The following is a 24,193-nucleotide window of genomic DNA, read 5'->3' on the forward strand; positions in this document are numbered from 1 at the left end:
ATTTTGAACACGAAATAGAGTGCTGTCTTATGTGGAAGTTCGTGTAATTATACAGAACTATCGCGTCAGGTTGATGCAGTCTGACGCAGCTAAGACAATCTGCTTACACAAGCCCAGTAGTGGAGAAAAGTTTAAAATTAATACTAAATCCTACTAGATTATATGTTGCTACCCGACACTCCAATTGGAAGCAAGGGATGCGACGTGGAAGGATGAATCACCAGTTAAGTACCGTAACAATTCTGCTCAAGCCAGTCTTGAAAGAAGGGTGACTGTGATAAAATATCCAAGTGGAGCCGTAAGAGGAATCGTCATGTACGAAATTAACTATATGCTCACAAAATGTTACGTTGTGGAATAAGTAACTGGATCACTATATTCATGGGAGTATCTAACGAAACTGCGGAGAAGATAGATTGCGAAATACTCATGTAATATCTCTCCGAATATTTGGACCTCCGGGAAAGCAGTATGAAACGAGAGATAAGGTAGCAAGTATCGTAACTGTTGGCTTAGAATGAAATTGTGGGTTTATAAACACGTAAACCGAAAACTCGTGACAAATGATTATTGTTGTACAGGTGTTAATGATCTGAAGGTCATATTTTTAAATTCAAGATAATATTAAAAATAATAAAAGATCATTAACGAAAATGGTGACCCACCGGGATAGCCGCACACGTTTTGCACTCCTGCTCCGGGATTCGGGGAGGCGCATTAGCCCCGGATCGAATCCACCCGGCGGATTGTCGACGGGGTCCGGCGTGCATGTGCTTTTTAGGCGGTTTCCCACATCGTACGATGGATGATTATAGGTCTGGTACCCACAAAAATGGTTCAAGTGGCTCTGAGCACTATGGGACTTAACTTCTGAGGTCATGAGTCCCCTAGAACTTAGAACTACGTAAACCTAACTAACCTAAGGACATCACACACATCCATGCCCGAGGCAGTTTTCGAACCTGCGACCATAGCGGTCGCGCTGTTCCAGACTGTAGCGCCTAGAACCGCTAGGCCACACCGGCCGGCTGGTACCCACAACCCACCTCAGTTAAACGATTCGCAAACATTTCAAACACGTTCTCATGCATTCACGTGGTATAACACGGGACGCAGACAGAGATAGGGTACACACATTCCATCCAGGTGGTGGTGGGGGGGGGGGGGGTTGGGGCGTGTGACGGGGGCAACAGGGGGGGGGGGAGCAGGGTGGAGGGAGAAGTGGCGTCAGCAAGGGCTTCCAGCCACCTTCTACCACTAACGTTCAAATCCAGGTTAACATGTCGACACAGTGAAGATATGGTGTAAAGGTCAAGACAAATGAGATGGCCTAATGAGATTGGTATCATAGTGAAGCGTCACAGTATACTGTATATAAGTTTCATTGATGATGCAAGGAAATGACAAATAGAAAAACCTCGTGAAAAACAAACAGTAAATTATGATGCAGATTAAAGAAGTGTTTTGCGCAGAAAGAAGATGGAAATAGCCAACACCAAATCGCTCTCGTCTACAAGGAGAAATATACCTCTTCTGTTGATGACAACGAAACTGAACACGTTCATCATGACGATTTCGTCTGTAGCAACTCGATCTGTTAACCCTGCACAACTAATTCCTGTAATAAAAATGTGCTATTTTGTCTGCATTTCTGTTGATAGACTTGCCTACTGAATCCTAGGCATTACCTTCTGTTTGGACTCTGGAAAGAACAAGTGTAGTGATGAAGGCCGGTGAGTTCGTATACAGGAGACAGTCAACTCACTACGATGATTAGTTTACCATTGTGGAGACCAGACTGTGAAGTTGACAGACTAAATGGTTCAAATGGCTCTGAGCACTATGCGACTTAACTTCTAAGGTCATCAGTCGCCTAGAACTTAGAACTAATTAAACCTAACTAACCCAAGCACATCACACACATCCATGCCCGAGGCAGTATTCGAACCTGCGACCGTAGCAGTCACTCGGCTCCAGACGGTAGCGCCTAGAACCGCACGGCCACTCCGGCCGGCAAGTTGACAGACTGCAGAATGATACGGCACACATCGTAAGCTCCGCCAGACTCCACTAGTAAATCTGACTCTGATGTATGGCTAGTAGACAAGGGCGTGGTAAAACGCCGTTAAAATCCAGGCCGCGTAGGCATTTAGTGACAGGAGAAAGTGTGGATACTGCTTACAGAGCAACTTCACCTCGTGACCACATCAACTGGGTGAAGGTGAAATTGCCAATTAGCGCGATTCATTTAGTGATTACTAAATTCAAAAGCTCTATGAAATAAGAATGTAACTAACGTGGATACAAACTACAGGGCAGCCTTTGTAATCTAGCGAGCACGTTGTCTTGGAAGAGGTGTGATAGTAAAAATCAGCATCTTTAAATTTAGCGATTACTCGTTTCAAAAACTGTAGAAACAGTAATGGGACTTACGTTGAAATATAGAACAAATTCAAATACATAATTCAGCCGTCCAGCATTTGCAAAAGCCTTTCTCATTTGCTGGTATTTTCACCGTTCCTAGAGTTAGGGCACTTAAAATTTACATGACCGAAACACTAGTTGTGGATATGCTACAGTTACTTACTTCTTTTAACCGTTTTTCAACTTAAAAGGCCGCCGTACTGACAATTTATTACCGAGGGAAGAAACTTGATAGCTTCTGTTTTCATTCAACAGCGTGGAACTGTTAATCCAAAACAGTTCTTTAACATTTCTTGATAGCATAAGCAAGGAATACGAAGTTTTATAAGAGACATATGTGAATATATTATTAGCGAATACGTGTTGATTCTTTGTCTTTAGTTTGTTTATTTAATGTTGGCTTATAAAAATTTACTTATCTTAAATTATTACGTACACATACTTCTAACGTTCGTATTCATCTCCAAACATCGTTGCCACGTGACCGCTTTATTGCTCTTGTGTAAACATCTTGTTGACTATTGTTGTTCCGAATTTATAGTTAACTACAGCTTCAAGCATTCTGTCTCTTCCTCGTGTGAATACTTTCTAATTATCCCGAAACATGGGAATCGTTAAAACGGAATAGCTATTATGTAACACACCACTCTATATAACTAGTATCTACGTGAGAATTATCTTAACGGTAGGGTCTACTGAGCTACCCGGTTACTTAAAACATTATACCTTAAACTCGTCACAGCATCATAAGCCACACATATAGCAACTGATTCTTTCTGTCATATATCTCTATATGCCTTATGATAATTTTGATGCTGGGCGTAGCGACTGAAAACAAAATATAAGTTAAACAAATGTAGCAGATGGTAAATGAGGGAGTCATCTACTTGATGACTGTCCTGAACACCAAATGCTGTAACTGGTACAACCATAATCGATGCTGTAATTTCTCACCTTCCTTTTCTGACGTAACTGATTAACCCCGTCACTTATGGAATGTAACTACAATTCAACATAGCCGCTTAACATTCTCCATTTATCAGCACAGTACTTCCAGAGTTGTAAGTCATGTTGACGTCATTACCTTTGTACCAACAGAGCAGTGTCACGTTGGTAACAGATTCTAAAATATACTTTGTTTTGTACATCTTTATCCAATCATAACGTTAACTTTTCGAACGATGCACAAAAAGTGACCAAGTTTCATTTTCAAAGCAATCTCTTTATTTGGATTCCCTTGCATGTTATCCTTTCTTCCAGCGAACTTGTAGTGCCAGGAATATTAACAGAGCGATGTCGAGTTTTGAAAAGGAAGAATGAGGTTGGTTAAAACAGGCTTTGTGTGTCACAAAGAAGCATTTGGCTAACAAGGATTTTCCAGCTTATATTCTCACTACGATACAGATCTTAGATATCTCACAGAGATTCCACTCTGAAGAAACAGTAGTGCCTGGCTATCACACTGTAGTGGAAGTATACTTCCAAATAACACACCGTACATTTGGAGACTGCAGTAAGTCTTAACTGGGAGCATCGTATACCTTATTATACACTGGGCGTCTTGTTTCAAGTTCTACTGGCTTCTTCACAGGTCCTCCTTGAATAATGCATAGTCTACTTCCAGTCGAATTCTTGTTAAATATGAATTGCAGCTCATTCTTTGGCGGTCTTTCATCGACGACACTTGGAACCAGAGGAATAACGCTGGAAGTGAAATGTCCTGCTATTCGTAGAATACGTCGCATAATGGTCAAGGTTGGAGTGGTCGGATGTTGTATCTTCAGACTAGTCTCATCTTCAAATACAATCTCTATAAAGTCAGTCCAGCCCCCCCCCCCCCCCTTGTTTTTCGCGTTGCTCTTAAAAGTTGTGAAATTGCTTATTGTCTCTGCCGGAAATCTGCAGACAGTACCTACATCTATGATTAGGACGGAATGGACAGCTGCATTTGATTGACATTTCTAGGGGTTTCTGGCGTTGTCTATAAACTTTCTTGCGCTCAGCTTCGAAAATCTCGGGTTTTATCGATTTAGTTTGATTGATTATTTCCTGTTGTCTGTATTTTCGGTAATCAAAAATTTCTGCCAAGTTCCATAATCAAGGCCGTCTACTACGTTCAGCGCTACTAGACGAAATGTAAATCACCCTATAGTGTAGCGATAGCATTCCATGCGATCTGACGCATTCCGTTTTGCTGTTTTTGCCACTGATGTCGAAGGATGCGTAACAGAGGATTAACGCGGCGATCACGACGGCCGAGATTGTTCTATAGATGTTCATCTCAGCTAAGATGCAAAAAAATTTGGATTCAGAAAAATATTTTGAAGTCTAGATCAAGCTCTTCGAACCGTATATGGACGCATAGCATACTGCCTTAACCATCTCGCCACCAATGGGACCTATAGACTGAGGTGACTAAAGTCATGGGATACCTCCTAATATCGCGTAGAACCTTCTTTATCCCGGCGTTGTGCGGAAACTCGACGCGGCATCGACTCAACAAGCCGTTGGAAGTCCCCTGCAGAAATATTGAGCCATGCTGCCTTTACAGCCGTCCATAATTGCGAAAGTGTTACCGGTGCAAGATTTTGTGCACGAACTGATCTCTCGATTATGTCCCATAAATGTTCGATGGTATTCACGTCGGACGATCTGCGTGGCCTAATCATTCGCTCCAATCGTCCAGAGTTCTTCAAACCAATCGCGAACAACTGTGTCCCCGTTACATGGTACACTGTAATCCATAAAAATTGCATCGTTGTTTGAGAACATGAAGTCCATGAATGAATGGCCGCAAATGGCCTCCAGGTATCCGAACACAATCATTCCCGGTCAATGATCGGTTCAGTTGGACCAGAGGACCCAGTCCATTCCATGTAAGCACAACCCGCACGATTATGGAGCCACCAACAGTTTGTGCGGTGCCTCATTCACAACTCGAGTCCAAGGCTTCGTCGGGTCTGAGCCACACTCTAATCCTATCATCAGGTCTTATCAACTGAAATCGTAACTCATTTGACTCGGCCACGGTTTTCCAGTCGTCTAGGGTCCAGCCTGTATGGTCACGAGGTCAGGAGAGGCGCTGCAGGCGATGTTATGCTGATAGCAAATGCACTAGCTTCGGTCATGTAATGCCATAGCCCTTTAACGCCTAATTTCGCCGCAATGTCTTAAAAGATACGTTCGTCTTACATCCTACATTGATTTCCGCGGTTATTTCGCGCAGTGTTTCTTGTATGTTAACACAACTCCGGGCAAACACCGCTGCTTTCGGTAGTTAAGTGAAGGCCATGGGCTACTGAGTTGTCCGTGAGTTGTTCGTGGTGACTGGTAATGCCTGAGATTTGGTATTCTTGGTACAATCTTGACACTGTGGATCTCGGAATATCGAATTCCCTAACGATTTCCGAAATGGAATGTTGTATGTATCCATCTACTATTCCGCGCTCAAAGTACGTTAATTCCCGTCGTGCGGCCATAATCCCCTTAGAAACGTTTTCACATGAATCACCTGAATACAAATTATATAAATGACAGCTCCGCCAATGGCCTGCCCTTTTCTAGCTTGTGTACGTGATACTAACACCACCTGTATATGTGCATATCGCATGGCTTTTGTCACCTCTGTGTGTGTCCCATGATACGTTCGTAAGATAACTGCTTCAAAATTACAAGTCTTACAGATAAATGGCTCATATCAGTGGATGGACATCTCTCCAATTTCCGATTCGTAAGAGTGCTATGACGTAGCTGCGCTTAAGTCCAGGCGTGTGAGGACATGTAGATAAATCATACGCTCCGCACTGCCGAACCGAATAACATCTCACCTACAGATAGGCAACCTTATGAACGGATTGGGAAAGTAGGCTGCTGACGCGCGTTCCCGGACAATTTGTCTCAATGAACAGCACACACATATTGCCATCCGACGCTACAGAAACGGTATCTGTACCGAAAACTTGTTATAAGAGTTAAAAATTTACAAGGAACCTCTTGATTGTGAGGTCGGAAAAGGCCAATGATGTTTACGGCATTCGACTCCCCACATATTGTCTACAATGCAGCTATAATATTGGCTGCTGGTGGCAACAGGGGACGGGACTGGAGTTATCTAACGGTGATCATAGCTTGAGGCTACCAAGCCTATTTGAACTGCTTAATCTACGAGTAACTCACAACATTGCTACTGTGCTAGTGGTGTTGATACAAAGCGGAACAATGGCAACGATACATTGCATTATATTTACAACAAGAGTTGCCGAAGTTGATATTTTGTCAGGAAGTAACTCAAGGTGTTTCGCCGAGTGAGAAAGAAGTGGCAGACGAAATCTTAGCGTTTCTGCAAGATGAGGCAGTGGAATGTATGGTGTGGTAAACGCTCGACGGTGCGGACAACCTACAAAAGGAGTTCAATGATGACGATACATGCTTCACAAGTGAAAGTGATATTGAAACTGGTGTGGAGCTATGTTGTTCATCCTTGTCGGACAGGGACTCAGAAAGCCCGTCTCCAGTGAAAGTTGTAAAGGCCAATCGTCCAAGCCCGCCCGGTTAGCCGAGCGGGCTAACGCACTGTTTTCCGGGGAGGGGGGGGGGGGGGGGGGGCAAGGCGGGCCCGTGCCGCGATCCGGTGTGCCGGCCAGTCTGTGGATGGTTTTTAAGGCGGTTTTCCATCTGCCTCGGCGAATGCGGGCTGGTTCCCCTTATTGCGCCTCAGTTACACTGTCGGCGATTGCTGCGCAAACACTTTCTCCATGTGTGCGTACACCATAATTATTGTACCACGCAAAAATTGGGGTTACACTCGTCTGGTGTGAGACGTTCCCGGGGGTAGGGATCCAATGGGGGCCGAGGCGCACAATAACCCTGGGTTCGGTGTGGGGCGGCAGTGGGGTGAGTGGACTGCTGTATCCTGTTGTGGGGCTGTGTACCACTGTGGGCTACGGCGGGGACGAAGCCTCTCCATCGTTTCTAGGTCCCCAGTTCAATACAATACAATCGTTGTCCAAGGACCTGGTACTAAACATAATTACGTACATGGCGCAGCGTAGTAAAGAAACTATTATGAACCGATTTGGAATAAATCCGGATCAATATGTCCGTATAGTGCATAAGAAAATTATAGGTATTCAAGGGAACGCAAGACGGACTTGTTACAAAAACTGGTGTTTGCGCAGTTCAAGGGTGCTCGATACCGTTTACAGGATATATGTGATAGTGACATGCTACGTTACGCACATCAAATTGCGCACGACGTAGATTATAGTTATTTCAAGGGAAGGAGTGGATGGTTGCATAACTTCAAACAGCGCATCAGTCGTAAGATAACGAAATTTCAAACAAAACATCAATTTGAAGAAACACAGCAAACTGCGGAATCGGTCCGAATCGGTTGATGAGGTACACAAATTTATCCCATCCTTCAGTAAGGAATTTATTTTCAACCCCGACGAATTGGGACTTAAGGAGGAAATGCATGTGAAAGGAACCCTGGAAATAAGAGGTACTAAGAGAGTTAAATCAAGATCAACTAACATCAATGCCTTAACGCATTCGTATAACATTATGCAAACTATTAATCTGGATGGTAAATTGGCTGGAAAGTTATTTATTGTGCTTAGAGAAGTTGGAGGTGCTCTGCCCCTACGACTCTTTCTCGTGTGCGTGATCTTACAAGGACAGTAGGGAATATTTACGTCACAACAAACAAGAGTGGGAAAATGGGCGTAGGAGAAATACAACTATGGTATGAGCACTGATTTTGGTCAAGAGCTGGTCAAAATAACTTCCTTTTGCTTGATTCCTCGTCTGCGTATAGAAATCACACTCCTTTAGAGCAAATTATCTCTTCTGAAAAGTGTGTGACGTTGCAGTTCATGTCACATAGGACCAACGGACAGTTTCAGAGCCTATAAAACATATTATTGCACTATCTGCAGCTACGCCTTAAAGGACAGCCTTTTTCACGATAAGCTGTGCAGCAGACTGTTTCGCATTCGTTGAATGTCATCATATTTCATCAGTTCTCATCATCCCGTTACACCAATGCATTCTCTACGAGTGGATACCTAGCTGAACGTCGTGCATTGTTTGTACCTCCCAAGAATTCGCCTTCAGTCTTGATAGTGCGATCCTTTGTAATCACTGTGGCTCTCCATTTTTCATTCAGGGTTCTTGGTGAAAGTTAAATGTTTTGTTTTGACCATTCCTTCAATGTCGACGTTGTCCATTTTGTGAAGTGTAATAATACATCCCATAGAAGATTGATCTCTGCACCTCCCAGATATTCATTTTCTGTCGCCCTCCTGATGCACGTGATGAGCAATTACCAGTTAATATTTTTCCTGTCATAATTGTTATCGCAACACTTTCAAATGAGCGTTACTAAAGACTAAACTTGAGACTTCGCACTCAAGGGGTTCCTTGTTACAGAGATGGTTTGTCTACTGATTGTGCCTGTTTTTTGTGTGTCTTATAATTTTTTGCACAGTCATCTCTTGAAGCCCTGGAGGTACCTATGAATAACTCAGCATGACCCGTCCCTCGTCGTGTTGAGCACGTAACGGCGAAATGTTTTTCTTCATATCGTTACTTTTGGTTACGAAATTAATTAAAACAACCACACATTAATGTTTTTCACTCCGAAAAAAAATGGTAGTGAATGGGTTCAGAACTGATTATATCCTCTGCAAGAAAGATGAGCATTATACAGAGGATCCCAAATTACTCTCCTGCTGACTATGTCCCAAGTCCTATAACGTGCCTTGTACTATACAAAGAGTACGGCAGTCTTTGTCTGGAAACGATATTATAAGACAAGGTCAATTCGCATTTCAAATTACGCTCTCTTCTGACAAGGGAAACTCCCCATCGCACCCCCCTCAGATAGTGCTAAAATGGCTCAGTGGATAGCGCGCCAAAAACTGTAAACAGATCAAGCAGGAAAACAGGAAAAAGGTCTACTGAATTGTGAAAGCAATATAGAAACAGTGAACGGTCCAAGCATAAATGCAACATCGAGCACAGTGGAGGAATCAAGTTGTTGTAGTGTGTGGTCACGGTGTTGGGCTGCAAGTGGATGATTTGTTTTCAACTCTCATTCGTGTCCTATGACATTTTTCACAAAATTATAAACTTTCCATGCGGTCACTGACGTCTCTATTCTGCTTCTATTGTCTTGGCAATTGTCATACGATACATTGGTTTAAAATATGAGCTATGTGTTAAGAACGTATTACCGTCGCAAGCATACGTGATGAGTAGTGCGAGCATGCAAGATGCCGAATAGACCTCTCACAGAAATAAAAGCTGCAAACAAACGGGTGTGAAGTATCTTACAACAAAGGAATTCAAGAGTTAAAACTACCAAAACGGAACGTAAGAGTCATAACGTGTGGCACTTGTGTAGAAAAATAGGTAGTACGTTCTTCTGGATGTCCCTTCCTTACACCTCTCTGTTGCAAACGGACGCTAAACCAAGACACAGACACAAATCTGAATTCAGCGAACAGACACATCATTTCCTTGACACTGAAAAAGTGTATGGTAAATTTTGAAAGACCATACTAATAACAAATATCCATGACCTCGGAGTTATTCGATGCTACATAGTAAAAATCCTGGGCAGCTTCCTAAATGATAGCAGTGTCTTTGTCGAAACTAACGACAAAAGGTCAAATATTAAGAGACTAGAATAACGTATTTCACAAGTCTCAGTTTTATCAGCAACTTCATTCTGTACGTAAATGATCTCCCGGTATTACTTCAAATAATCACACCTGAATTTGCTGAAGACACTGCGCTGCTCACTGGTAGCAGAAAGGTGATGGCTGCAGTTATGACGACTCCAAAAACAACTCGCTTTAACAGCAATGGACGAAAAACAAATGTAATTAATCTCATTGCGAAAGAAACCAAAGCGGTCATATTCGACTTTCCACTAAAAAACTGAGATCAACTGGACAGATCCAGTAAGATATGTGTGACTTATACGGAACAATAAATTATTACATAAAACTCACATTCGAACGAAGAAAAAAAATGGTTTGGCTACTCCGTAAATTCTACCCATTGCTCCCCAGCAGCCAAATGAGTGCAACCACGAAGACTATAAAAGACGGTAATGTTACCAGCCACGACATACGGACGACTTGGGGTACTGCCAGCCTTCAAATATAAAACTATTATAGGTCATACAAAATAGATGTCTAAGAATGATATTAAAGGCACCAAGATGGTCGCAACAGAGTGATTTACACACGGAATTGAACATTATGACAATACCTGACATAATAAAAAGACATACTAGAAACTTAGTACAGAAAGTAGATACACTTAGACTCACAACAACACACCTGGAATATATGGGCAGAGTAAACGCAGAAAGGTGCCATAGCAGCAGAGTACCATCGTCAATAGTAGAAGACCCAGTATGGCGAATAAAGGATTAATAGAAACTTTCATATGAGAAAGGCTGGAGGACATGAGTTCAAGTCGTCCTACCACTGGACTCTTACTAAATTTATCATAAACATCAGCTCAAACAGTGCAACCTTCAAAAAGGGCATAACTTCTGGATGAACGTCTCAAAAAAAGGTCATATGATCCCGAAGTATGTACTTTCATATGAGGAAATGAATGCTTAATATTATTTCAACGTAAGCAACCTACAACTTGTAGCAACTGTTTGGTGTGACGGCTGCCAGTCTCAGTGCATACATTACAACACACTCATTGGCACAAAAGAACTTTCGGTTCAAAATCTTTTGTTTGCATTGATTGCATACATTATTTTTGATAGGCGTGTAAATGCTGCTCTGCCTGCACTATCCGAATCTTCTACCACACGATCCAACACCATCTCACATTCTGCTGTCCGAGAACTGTGTCGTGAACCTTGGCCAGCTCTCTATGGCTTGTAAGAGCCAATTTCTCCAACGTCTCCAACCATGGCGACAAATTTCATCCAGTTAGGATGACGCCCGATGAGAAACTTTTCTCTGTATAATCCGTTCGGCTTCTATGTCTAAAAGATCCTGTAAGGAGTAATTTTCCATCAACAATAGTCATAAGCCGTAAAAAGTAGTAAGAAGTGCATCAAATAACTTGACTCTTACACGCGCAGACGCCGCGGTAGGGAAAAGAAAATGGTAGTATGGTGAGATTTATGCCAGTTCGGTTAACTTCTGTCTTGGAAATTATATGTTTGACTCTGGTGATTGTTTTCAGTGGGTATTCTTGTGCTGTTTATGATTCTGACGTAAATCTCACCAAACAAGAAAAGTGACTACTCGTTTAAGCGTAGAAACACCAGATAGTTGTTGTTGTGATCTTCACTCCGAATATCAACACTCACTCACTCACACACACACACACACACACACACACACACACACACACACACACACACACACGAGCATGCGCGTGCGCACACAAAGGGAGAGAGAAACTAAACAAAGTTCGAATTTGCCGCCAGGCTGATAAGAAAACAAATGTACATTAACAGACACTTAACACACAGCAGTAACATTACATTTTGTTTTGTAAAGCGGATGAGTTATTCACGAGTGAAGTTCCGCAAAATATTTGTAGTGTTTGCTTTGTGCATTTCAACAACAAATGAGTATGCTGTTGAGAATCAACTTCCGAAACTTAACTGTAAGCAATCGCAAAACATAGGTGCTAAGCTTTTTCACATTGCAAAATTACGTTTGGAGGTAAAGTGATTCGTTAGCTCGTCAACCAAACTCACAGTAACATCATTTAACAGCAGATGATAAGTTATCAACGTGCAATAATATACAGGTGGTCCTACGTAGTCCAGTACCGTAAAAAAATTGTATAATTACAATAACAGGCAAAATCTATTTTAGGTCTAATTTTTGTTGCAGATACAGTTGTTCGAATGTAATAGAAATAAATATTCGCAGAAGGCATGAAGCAAAGGCAAATGCTTGTGTTCACACCTGATTATCAGAAATTCCAATTCTGACTTCTGTGGACTGTTGAATTCTGTTGACAATACCACGTGTAGCTCTTCTGAGGTCGCTTTGGCGTTCTTTTATGAGGGCACCACAATTTATAACCCGAACGACGAATTCGTCTTTCGTGTTTACTTTTTCTTTGTAGACTTCGCCTTTGTACCATCCCCAAAACTCTGAAGAAGTGAGGTCCAGGGACCTTTGTGGAGAAGATATGTGATCATTTCTGTTGGGTATTGTTGGGTTTAGATTCTGCCAACTACAATGCGAACGGCCCCGTCATCCTGGAAGAACATAGCCATATTAGTAGCTAAAGGAGCTTCGTCCAACAATGTAGGAACCTCGTTTTCAAGAAAATCTAGGTACCAGGGCCCTGTAAAACAACAGACCCAATCAACTGATTGCCTATCAAACCGCATCGGCCATTTAGAGAGATGCGTTCTTGAAAATATATCCTCACCAAAGGCGTGTGGGTTTTTCGTTGGATTGCCAATGGGAGTTATGATTACTGTTAATACTGTCACGAGTGAAACCAGCATCATCGGTAAACAGAATTAATGGGATCTCTCAGATTTCTCGGCGTCATTGATTGATGGTGTGCTCCCGGGTGTTCTGCGAGCTATTATTATAATTTTAGGCGCAGTAGGCATCAGGAACAGAACTCAACTATAGATAGCGGCGCGAGCCCAACCATAGTTCACAGTCTGGTTGGAGTCCAGGCAGCGAATACGCATAACTGCAAAATCCGCAACACCTGAAGAAGATGGCTGGGTCGGTCGTCGAAGTATGTGCACAAAAAGGAAACAACAACCCGGCAGAGCACCATGGAGCACATCATTAGTATCAATTGGATTATTCAACGATTGACGTTTAGCTAACGACAAAACCTCAATCGTGTACCTTCTACTTCTTGTAGAAGTCCGCCTGTTTAGCTGAGTGGTAATGTGTTTGCTTACCATGCAGTGGGCTCGGATTCGATTCCTGGTTGGCTTGGAGATTTCCTCCATTCGTGGACTGAGTGTTGTGTCGTTCTCACCATCCTTTCATCATCATCACTGGCGCGCAAGTCGCCTAATGAGGCGTCAACTGAAATAAGACTTGCAACTCGGCGGCCGAACTTACCCGAACGGGGCCTCCTGGCCATCAGTGGCCCGCGATCATTTCATTTTTTTCCTTGTAGAAGTTGCTGAAACGTCTGTAAACGATATGGAAAGATTTTATTTTAAGTACGTCTTTTCTTACATTATTTGTTTATTTACTCGTACTGATACAAGACAACGACGAGGTCGTTTCAGGGTTTTGCCGCTATCAAGTGTGCCTTGAAAATGGTGTAATAGATACAATATTGCTCCTTACATCTATGTTGGCCTGTGTCTACATATGGCGCCTTATGCTTACGACGTGGTCTATATGGCATCTTAGAGTGTAAATGTCGGTTGCCTCTTTGTTATGATATAAAAACGTTATTTGTATGTTTACGTTTTGTTTGTGTGACCTTATAAAGTTATTTTTGACAGCTTTTGTGACAGTTTGGAGTCCAACGACGATATATGTTTACAATGGAATTTCTGTTTCGCAGAAAGTCAGCAAGTCCGTTTAATTTTTCAGACATAGTATTCTTGTTGTTTTTATGTGAATGATAAATGATCTATTGTTTTATATTTATCGTGATGATTTACCCTTTTTCTTTTATAATTTCAGTAAAATTATCGAGGTATTTTTTAAGCTTAAAATCTGTTTGTTCATTGACCTCATGCAAGCCTCGGGACATCTGGAAAGTATATGGAAAGAGTCAGTGCATACGTAATGTGCGCCATATTCTTGTATGTGGAACGCCGATAGGCCTCACATGTAGAAATTTTGCACGTGCTTGTTGAAGGACTACGTTCTACCAACAGAATAATGGATTCATACTCTACTCATTGGCACGTTGAGGTGAAACGTGACTCCTGGGAACTGTACCATCCCCACGCTCATTAGTGTAAACACTCTTGACTCTGGTATTCTGCACTTAGGAAATCTACCGCACTGTCTGCAAGCAGCAGCGGCGGCATTTCCGGTACAAGACCCGTACACAAATAACATATCGGCTTACTCAACATAAACAGGGTGGTCAGAAAGAGTCTGAAAAGTTTGTAAGGGTGTTGCAGGGTAGGTACTGCTAGGAAATAATTGTCAAAAAATTGATACTTTACGCCGTTTCCCAGTTAATTAGCACTGAAGCTAGCCAATAAGACCGTTGCGAGCGCAAATTCAAGCGGCTTGCCAGAGACGGTGTCATCAAACTTGTCCTTTGTTTGGTTTCCTAAAACCGAAGAAGAGATCAATACAAAAATTGGACGTGGGACGATAGTAATGATCGAACCCGATCCGAAGACTGAGAACTCTCGTACGCTATCATCTATGCTATGAGAACAAGTGACTCTAAATGTATCTGTCGGGCCGTTTGAATTTGCGCGCACAATTGTCTGATTGGCTAATTTGAATGCTAATTAACTCGGAAACGTCGCAGCGTATCAAATTTTTGCATTAAGAATCATTTCTCAGCGGAACCTATCCTGTAACACCCTTACAAAATTTTCAGACTGTTTCTAACCACCCTGTGTGAATACACGTGACATGCCTAAATGATAGAACAAAAATGTTCAAAATATCATAATCATACGTGAAAAATTCAGTTATGTAAACACAGGCACAACTTCAGGTCTTGAACCTCAAAATAAAAATGAGTAATCATAAACACAGATCAACAAGCAAAATGCAAACTTATCTCTGTAAGCAGCTGTATCTCTGCAACAAATAAAAACTTGAAGCATGTTACATGGAATACCTGATTAAAATTTGTCTACACTAACACCTCCTAAGATATTTACTGTTCCTCCTCGAGCACTCTGTAAATGCTGCAAGCTCCTGTCCACTAAGTGGCAGAGGGTACTTCCTAAGAATATTAGTGATTCTCCGTCCTGTTCCAATCACCTGCTGGTAAGTGAAAAATGACAGACATACGAAATTGTCAGCAGAATTGTCAAACAGTACTTCTCGAATTCTAGTTCTCGAAATTCACCTAGGAAGGTTTCGCCAATTAAGTTCGTCGAGCGTCTTTGTCACTATTTCGTACGGGCTGCATCGACCGACCTGTTACTACCATTGCAGCGCTCTCTGAATTCGTTCCACGTCTGCTGTCACCCCTACCTGATATGGATGCCAAACGCTGTAGCCGCACTCTAAAAGTAGTCGCGCTTGCCTCTTGTATGTGATACGCTTTACTCACGCACTGTACTCCCCCAGAACCTTTCCAACAACAGTCTTCAATTCGCCTTTACTACTGCAGATTTCTCGTGATTCTTATGTTTGGTGTGGCCTCTTTGTGCTGGTAAAGTTAAAGTCTTGGCACAAGGCCTGACTGTGCATAGAGCACAGCCATTCTCCGTAGTCACACTATGAGGAGGGAGACTGGCGAGTCCATCGCCCCAGCCACCTTTTATGCCAGCGAACGATCCTCTTTATCCATTTGATAGCAGGATGAGTGGACCCGGCGCCATTCGGAAGTGACTGCAACGACGAAAAATAGTAACCCTTACCCACGACTGAAACCCAGACGTCTAGCTGTTAGACCGCCATGGCTGCATTGCTTCTCACAAGGGAAACTTCCAGTCGCACCCCCTTGAGATTTAGTGGTAAGCTGGCTCAGTGCATAGCCCGCCAAAAACTGAACACAGATGAAGCATAAAAATAGGAAGAAGGTGTACTGGACTGTGAAAAAAGAAGCAAAATAGAAACAGTGAACGGTCCAAACTCAAGATATGCAACATCGAACGAACCGGCAGGGCCAAAGCGTCGTGGTTTTGTGGTCACGATGTTGGACTGCAAGGCGGGAGATCTGACAAATTGCCCTCGTACTCCCATTTTTTTTTCATAAAATTATGAACTGTCCGTCCGATCATTAACGTTCTGTTCTCTTTCTGTAGTCCTGGCTATTGTCATACTATACTATGATTATAGAATATGAGTCGTGTACTAAGCCAGAAGAGAATTAACGGAATCTCAGTAGTATTTCACCGTTTATCTGCAAACAAAGAAGACGCGGGCTCGTTTGCAAATTCTATCTTAAGTTTTCCTCGGCAGAGCTAATGCAGTAGACTCTAAAGAACACTGTCGTCCGTTCTTAATCCAAGAATCCAATTGGTTCAGTCGAAAAAGAAAATACCATTTTTTACACTAATAGAGAGGAAAAAGAGTGTGAAATTACACACTCGAAAAGGCGTCCTCTCCAGAATTGGAACCTTCCTCAAAATCAAAAAATAGAAAGCGTGAAAGTGATGAAACGAAGTCCATTAACGCGATCAGAAGTGTTTCGTAAGCAAAGAAAAGCGTTAAAGATGGCACGAAATCTAAGAAGCTTTTTTTTAAGTTTACAGCCTGTTCTTCCACTTGGAAACGTATTGATGTTGGCTATTTTTGTCGACATCCAACAAGATTTTTTCCACTGTTATGAATTTTTTCTGTTTCAGATTTTTTAAATTTTCCTTTCAAACCATTTTATGGGGCTGTAAACAATTTTTTGTAAATATATTCTGCTTTTATTTCATTAATAATATGAAGATGAAATTTTAGCTCGTCGTAAAGATGGCATCTATATTCATATTATTAACAAAAAAATTGCGTATAAGAGTTAATATGCTTACCGTTTGGATATCAAACTAATGTAACTTAAAACACTTATCAATCGACACTGATTGTCTGTTTATTCGGACAACTTTTGGAAAGTGTGGTTTATTTGTACAGGATAGCATGTATAGAACACTAGGGCAACACGTTCCTGAGCACTGCTCGAGTGTTTCGGTTCTACTCCATGCCAGTAATTCAACGGCGGTTTTCAGAATTGTTACCGGCAAGTTCGATCAAGACGCGAGTATTACGGAGACGCTTTGTGAACTCAAATGGGAGCATCTGACAAGAGTACATTTTTTTCACAAAATACTATTGAGAAAATTTAGAGAATCAGCGCTTGAAGCTGACTGCAGAACGATTCTACGAGGAGTGTTTTTTAAGGAAGTACTGTTCTGAAATTAAAAAAAGACGTGCTAAGATACCTCAATAATTTTATTTTTACATGAAAGCCTGTACCTTAATCTACTTTTCTACATAATTTCCGTCAATATTGAAGCACTTGTCATAACTTTGTACCAGTTTTTGAATACCCTCCTCATAGAAGTCTGCTGCCTGACTTATTAACCACTACATCACCACTGTTTTGACTTTGTCATCGTCTTGAAGACGCTGACCGCCCAGGTGTTTCTTCAAGTGCAGGAACAGATGGTAGTCACTGGGCGCAAGATCGGGGCTGTACGAAGGATGATTTCGAGTTTCCCATCGAAAAGATGTGATGAGATCTTTGGCCTGATTCTCCACATGCGGATGAGCATTGTCTTGCAGCAAAACGATGCCCTTGCTCAACTTCTATGGACTGTTGCTTTGATTCTGGTGTGACGTAGGCCACCCATGTTTCATCGCCCGTAACATTTTGGCTTAAGAAATCATCACCGTCGTTGTGGTACCGCTCAAGGAAAGTCAATGCACTGTCTAAACGTTTGGTTTTGTGCACATCCGTCAACATTTTCGGTACCCAACGTGCGCGCAATTTTCGGTAACTCAAGTGCTCGGTCACAATACCACACAAAACACTACGAGAAACATTAGGAAAGTCATCCCGCAAGGAGGAAATCGTAAAGCGTCTGTTTTCTCTCACCTTATTGTCCGCTTCCTGCACCAAACTTTCATTAACGACCGAAGGACGCCCACTCCGTTGTTCACCATGTACATTTGTGCGGTCATCTTTAAATGCTCTCACATACATTTGGAGAAAAGAGAACCACTTGTATGAATATCAAGAGCTCAGATGGAAACCCAGTTCTTAGCAAAGAAGGGAAAGCAGAAAGGTGGAAGGAGTGTATAGAGGGTCTATACAAGGGCGATATACTTGAGGACAATATTATGCAAATGGAAGAGGATGTAGATGAGGATGAAATGGGAGATACGATACTGCGGGAAGAGTTTGACAGAACACTGAAAGACCTGAGTCTAAACAAGGCCCCGGGAGTAGACAACATTCCATTAGAACTACTGATAGCCTGACAAAACTCTACCATCTGGTGAGCAAGATGTATGAGACAGGCGAAATACCCTCAGACTTCAAGAAGAATATAATAATTCCAATCCCAAAGAAAGCAGGTGTTGACAGATGTGAAAATTACCGAACTATCAGTTTAATAAGTCACAGATGCAAAATACTTACGCGAATTCTTTACAGGCGAATGGAAAAACTGGTAAAAGCCGACCTCGGGGAAGATCAGTTTGGATTGCGTAGAAATTCCGTGAGGTAATACTGACTCTACGACTTATCTTAGAAGAAAGATTAAGGAAAGGCAAACCTACATTTCTAGCATTTGTAGACTTAGAGAAAGCTTTTGACAATGTAGACTGGAATACTCTCTTTCAAATTCTAAAGGTGGCAGGGGTAAAATACAGGGAGCGAAAGGCTATTTTCAATTTGTACAGAAACCAGATGGCAGTTATAAGAGTCGAGGGGCATGAAAGGGAAGCAGTGGTTGGGAAGGGAGTGAGACAGGGTTGTAGCCTCTCCCCGATGTTATTCAATCTGTATATTGAGCAAGCAGTAAAGGAAACAAAAGAAAAATTCGGGGTAGGTATTAAAATTCATGGAGAAGAAATAAAAACTTCGAGGTTCGCCGATGACATTGTAATTCTGTCAGAGACAGCAAAGGACTTGGAAGAGCAGTTGAACGGAATGGACAGTGTCTCTAAAGGAGCATATAAGTTGAAGAACAACAAAAGCAAAACGAAGATAATGGAATGTAGTCGAATTAAGTCGGGTGATGTTGAGGGAATTAGGTTAGGAAATGAGACACTTAAAGTAGTAAAGGAGTTTTGCTATTTTGGGAGCAAAATAACTGATGATGGTTGAAGTAGAGAGGATATAAAATGTAGACTGGCAATGGCAAGGAAAGCGTTTCTGAAGAAGAGAAATTTGTTTACATGGAGTATAGATTTAAGTGTCAGGAAGTCGTTTCTGAAAGTATTTGTATGGAGTGTAACCATGTATGGAAGTGAAACATGGACGATAACTAGTTTGGACAAGAAGAGAATAGAAGCTTTCGAAATGTGGTGCTACAGAAGAATGCATAAGCTTAGATGGGTAGATCACATAACTAATGAGGTGGTGTTGAATAGGATTGGGGAAAAGAGAAGTCTGTGGCACAACTTGACTAGAAGAAGGGATCGGTTGGTAGGAAATGTTCTGAGGCAGCAAGGGATCACCAATTTATCATTGGAGGGCAGTGTAGATGGTAAAAATCGTATAGGGAGACCAAGAGATGAATACACTAAGCAGATTCAGAAGGATGTAGGTACCTGGAGATGAAGAAGCTTGCACGGGATAGAGTAGCATGGAGAGCTGCATCAAACCAGTCTCGGGACTGACCACAACAATAACAACACCCACTTTCTTACCATTCCATCACTCATAGTGTTTTCTCCGTAAACTGCACAGATCTCACGATGAATATCGATCGCTTTTATGCCTTTAGCACTAAGAAATCTTATAACAGCCCGTACTTCACAGTCGGTGGGACTCGCGACTATCGGTGGCATCTTAAACACTCAGTATAATACATAAACAAGGAAGAATCAGACTGTAATGGCGTGAGTGCGTAGTTTAAGGTACAGGCTATCATGTAAAAATAAAATTATTGAGATATCTTAACATGTCTTTTTTTTAATTTCAAAACGGTACTTACTTAATAAACGCCGCTCGTATTGCCACTTGCGTGAGGACCATGAAAGTAGCAGATATTAGCGCTCGTACGGAGGCCTATGGACATTCGTTCTCCCATCGCTCTATTTCCAAGTGGAACAGGAAAGGAAATGACTAGTATGTAAACGTAGATCGAAATGTAGATCAGTGGTTGTAGACACAATAACGTTTGACAATTTATTGTCAGACTTGGTTCCTGAGCTATGACACGTTTTCAAACTTTCCGAATCAGGTACCAAAAGAATTTCAGAGTTGTGCTCCCTTTTGGAAGAACTTTTGCGGACGCCCACGATCGCAAGTATAGGAAATATGAAACGATTGTAGATTTCGTGTGTGTGTTGCAGGCTGCTGCAGCGCGCGCAGCGTGCTGTGGTACCTGATCTTCTGCGGCTGCGTGGTCAACTTCATGGTGACGACCAACATCAACATCGCCATCGTGGCGATGGTGCGGCCGCGGCGCAGCAACGCCACGGAGGTGTTGCCCGCCGCCGTACTCGAGTGCGGCGTCGCCGCCTCCGCCTTCTCGGCGCCCAACTCCACGTCCGCCGGCGCGGAGCTGCTGGCGGCCGAGAACGCCACCGACGGCCTCGCAGCGACCACGCAGCTCCCCGACGTCCTCAACGTGTCCGCTGTCGATGAACAACAGGCGAAACGAGCAATGGTACGTACGCATTGCACTCTAATATTTGTTCGCAATCTCGTAAACTAGAGCTCCTTAGTTCTGGATTGCCAGAAGTCCGATCTAGGAATATACGCTGAAGAGCCAAAGAAATTGGTAGACCTGCATAATGTCGTGTAGGGCCCTCGCGAGCGCACAGAAGTGCCGCAACACGACGTGGCATGGACTCGAATAATGTCTGAAGTAGTGCTGGAGGGAACTGACACCATGAATCCTGCAGGCCTGTCCATAAATCCGTAAGAGTACGAGGGATTGGAGATCTCTTTTGAACAGCACGTTGCAAGCCTTCCCAGATATGCTAAGTAATGTTCATGTCTGGGGAGTTTGGCGGCCAGCGGAAGAGTTTAAACTCAGAAGAGTGTTCCTGGAGCCACTCTGTAGCAATTCTGGACGTGTTGGGTGTCGCATTGTCTTGCCGGAATTGCCCAAGTCCGTAGGAATGCAAGTGATTAGTCAGGATGCTTACGTGTATGTCACTTGTCAGAGGCGTATTTAGACGTATCAGGGATACCGTCTCACTCAAACTGCACACGCCCCACACTATTACAGAGCCTCCATCAGCCTCTGAGGATGTGCGTTAAGAGCACAGCATGGTCGTTGTTCTGTCAGCGCGAGACACCACACTTGCTAGGTGGTAGCCTTTAAATCGGCCGCGGTCCGTTAGTATACGTCGGACCCGCGTGTCACCATTATCAGTGATTGCAGACCGAGCGCCGCCACACGGCAGGTCTAGACTAGCACTCGCCCCAGTTGTACAGCCGACTTTGCTAGCGATGGTTCACTGTCTACATACGCTCTCATTTGCAGAGACGGCAGTTTAGCATAGCCTTCAGCTACGTCATTTGCTACGACCTAGCAACGCGCCATATTTAGTTACTACAAGAATATATTTTGAACAGGTAATATTGTGAATCATGTACCGTCAAGAGCGACATTCATCATAATGGATAAAGTTAAGTATCAAACTAATTACGTCCGCTTTCTGAATTCTAATTCCTTGTCATGTTCCAGACCTCACGTCAGTATAGTCCTTCCCTCCTCACGCCAGCCTGCGTGAGCTAGAACGCGTGCATTTCGACCTCCACTAGTAACACAGTGTTGGCTCTTCTGCCAATACAACAGAAGTGAAACATGGACTGTAGGAAACCGGAAAAGAAGAGAATCGATTATTTTAGATGTGGTGCTACAGACGAATGTTGAAAATTAGGTGGACAGGTAAGGTAAGGAACGGGGAAGAACGTCGGAGAATCGGCGAGGAAAGCAATATAAGCAATACAAAGACAAAATGAAGGGACAGGACGATAGGATAAAGACATCAGAGGACAACTTCCATGCCACTAGAGGTAGCTGTAGAGAGTAAAAGATGTAGGTGAAGACAGAGATTGGACTACATCCAGCAAATAACCGAGGACCTAAGATGAAATTGCTACTCTGAGATGAAATGGTTGGCACCGGAGAGGAATTCGTGGCCGACCGCTTCAGACCAGTGAGAAGACACATATCTCAATAAATGAAAAAAAAGGAGAAGAAGAAGAATGTTATACCGTGCTCGACGACCCTTGCCCTGGCTAACACATTTTCCCATCCCTCGGCCACTGAAAGTATCTTGCCATGGGTTGCGGAGAAAGTGGGACTTCCTGCCACTCGGCAGCCATTAGTTTGGATGAACCCTGGCACAGAGCTGAAACAGCTAGTAATGAAGAACCCGTATTTCACCCGAACTCAGTTCGATTCGATGTGCATTCAATTATGACCATTGGTACTGCCAACGGTGGCAGCTCTGTGCACTAAATTTCTCACCCTGTATATCCTCATACTTCTCATGCGCTGTTCCCACAATACTATACACACACCATTAGTAAAAGTCCGTTGTTTGCGGTCTTTTCTGGTGTTGGTATTTCAGTGATGGTGCAGTGCGAGATGGGTGTGTCCGCAGGAGCGGCGGTACCCGTGGGACGAGTACCAGCAGGGCCTGGTGCTGGGCGGCTTCTTCTGGCTGCACTGGGCCACGCAGATCCCGGGCGGCGTGCTGGCGCAGCGCTACGGCACCAAGCTCGTGTACGGCGCCAGCAACGCCGCCATCAGCGTGCTCTGCTTCGCCATCCCCGCAGCCGCCGCCGCCGACTACCGACTCGTCGTCGCGCTGCGCGTGCTGCAGGGACTCATTGCGGTCAGTACCACAGGCGCCTCACTGCATTATCGAATGTGGGTCTTCTTTAACGATTTCTGCCGTGCGCGATTGTGATGGATCTACATTTGCACGTAGACGACATGTTAGTATGAAAAACTGACGATACGTGTGTTTCTCTGACAGCACAACTCCAGTCAGAGATGACATGATAGTGCTATGGACTTTTGAAACAATCTAATATTTTGTGATGGACTATGTCCCAACTAAGACTTAAATTAAAACTGATATTGAGAGGTGGCATGAGCCCCCTCTCATATTTCTGTCTTACTCTGAGTAATTCGATCTTCCTCTCTAATTGCACGCGGTGAAAAGTCGCTATTCCTTCACATGCGGACTTCCCACGCAGCGTCTCTCGTCACCCGGGTGGTCCGGTGACAGGCGGGCTCTGCTGATCTTGAAAGGATTAAGCCGACAGATGTGTGGGAGTCGAGTGAATGCTTTCCAGACGCCGACATTCTCATAAGAGCGGCGGCGACACACCCACAGGGGCCTGACGGAGCGGCTGGGCTAGAGATTCCGTTACTTCGCAGAAACTTAGTGAAAACCGTTTCTGGCAGGCTACTGGCGAGGCGTGGGAAAGACTTGTGTTCCCAGGCAGTCTTGGCGGGCAAATTCCCGCGTTTTCTGCAAAATCGTAACTGTGATTGGCTTGCTCAGGGCATAGCTCCGTGACGTAGCAAAATCGGAGCAGAAATTGGCGCCAAGAATCTCCATTGGTGGAATGGTAGTGCTTCAGCGATAGAGTGGAACTTTCCGCCGGTTTTCGAGTTGCTGATTGGAACGTTTAACCACGGTCACTGTCGTGAGGGCGGGAATGTTCTGTGTTCGGTTTGTACCGGTGCTCTTGTGAGAGTCGGCTCTCACCTTTCGGTCAGGATAGGTTACAAGACTGAGCTCTCGCTGCTCTGGACAGCCTGCCTTCCGTTGGCTGTCTAATATACTTTTATTTAATTGTACCTGTTAGACGAAGTTGCAGAAGTTTCGACTTCAACGTAACTTTCCGAGTACAGTTGGCAATTGAGCGTTCAGCATACAAGCGGCCTATGTTGTCTGTCTTGAGCAGTTTTGGCTGAAGTTGACTGTAT

The 24,193-nt window shown here is 43.3% G+C and overlaps 1 protein-coding gene across 1 annotated transcript in view; it reads left to right on the plus strand.

Moving 5' to 3' along the window:
* Positions 1-24,193, plus strand: part of LOC124776319 (sialin-like) — a 152,327-nt gene that overhangs the window by 30,566 nt on the left and 97,568 nt on the right. Inside the window, exons 2-3 of the mRNA XM_047251256.1 lie at positions 20,583-20,899; positions 22,854-23,087. Coding sequence (XP_047107212.1) covers positions 20,583-20,899; positions 22,854-23,087 — 551 coding nt within the window. The remainder of the gene's footprint in view (positions 1-20,582; positions 20,900-22,853; positions 23,088-24,193) is intronic.

The sequence above is a fragment of the Schistocerca piceifrons genome, chromosome 2 (genome assembly GCF_021461385.2).
Source record: "Schistocerca piceifrons isolate TAMUIC-IGC-003096 chromosome 2, iqSchPice1.1, whole genome shotgun sequence".
Lineage (NCBI taxonomy): Eukaryota > Metazoa > Arthropoda > Insecta > Orthoptera > Acrididae > Schistocerca > Schistocerca piceifrons.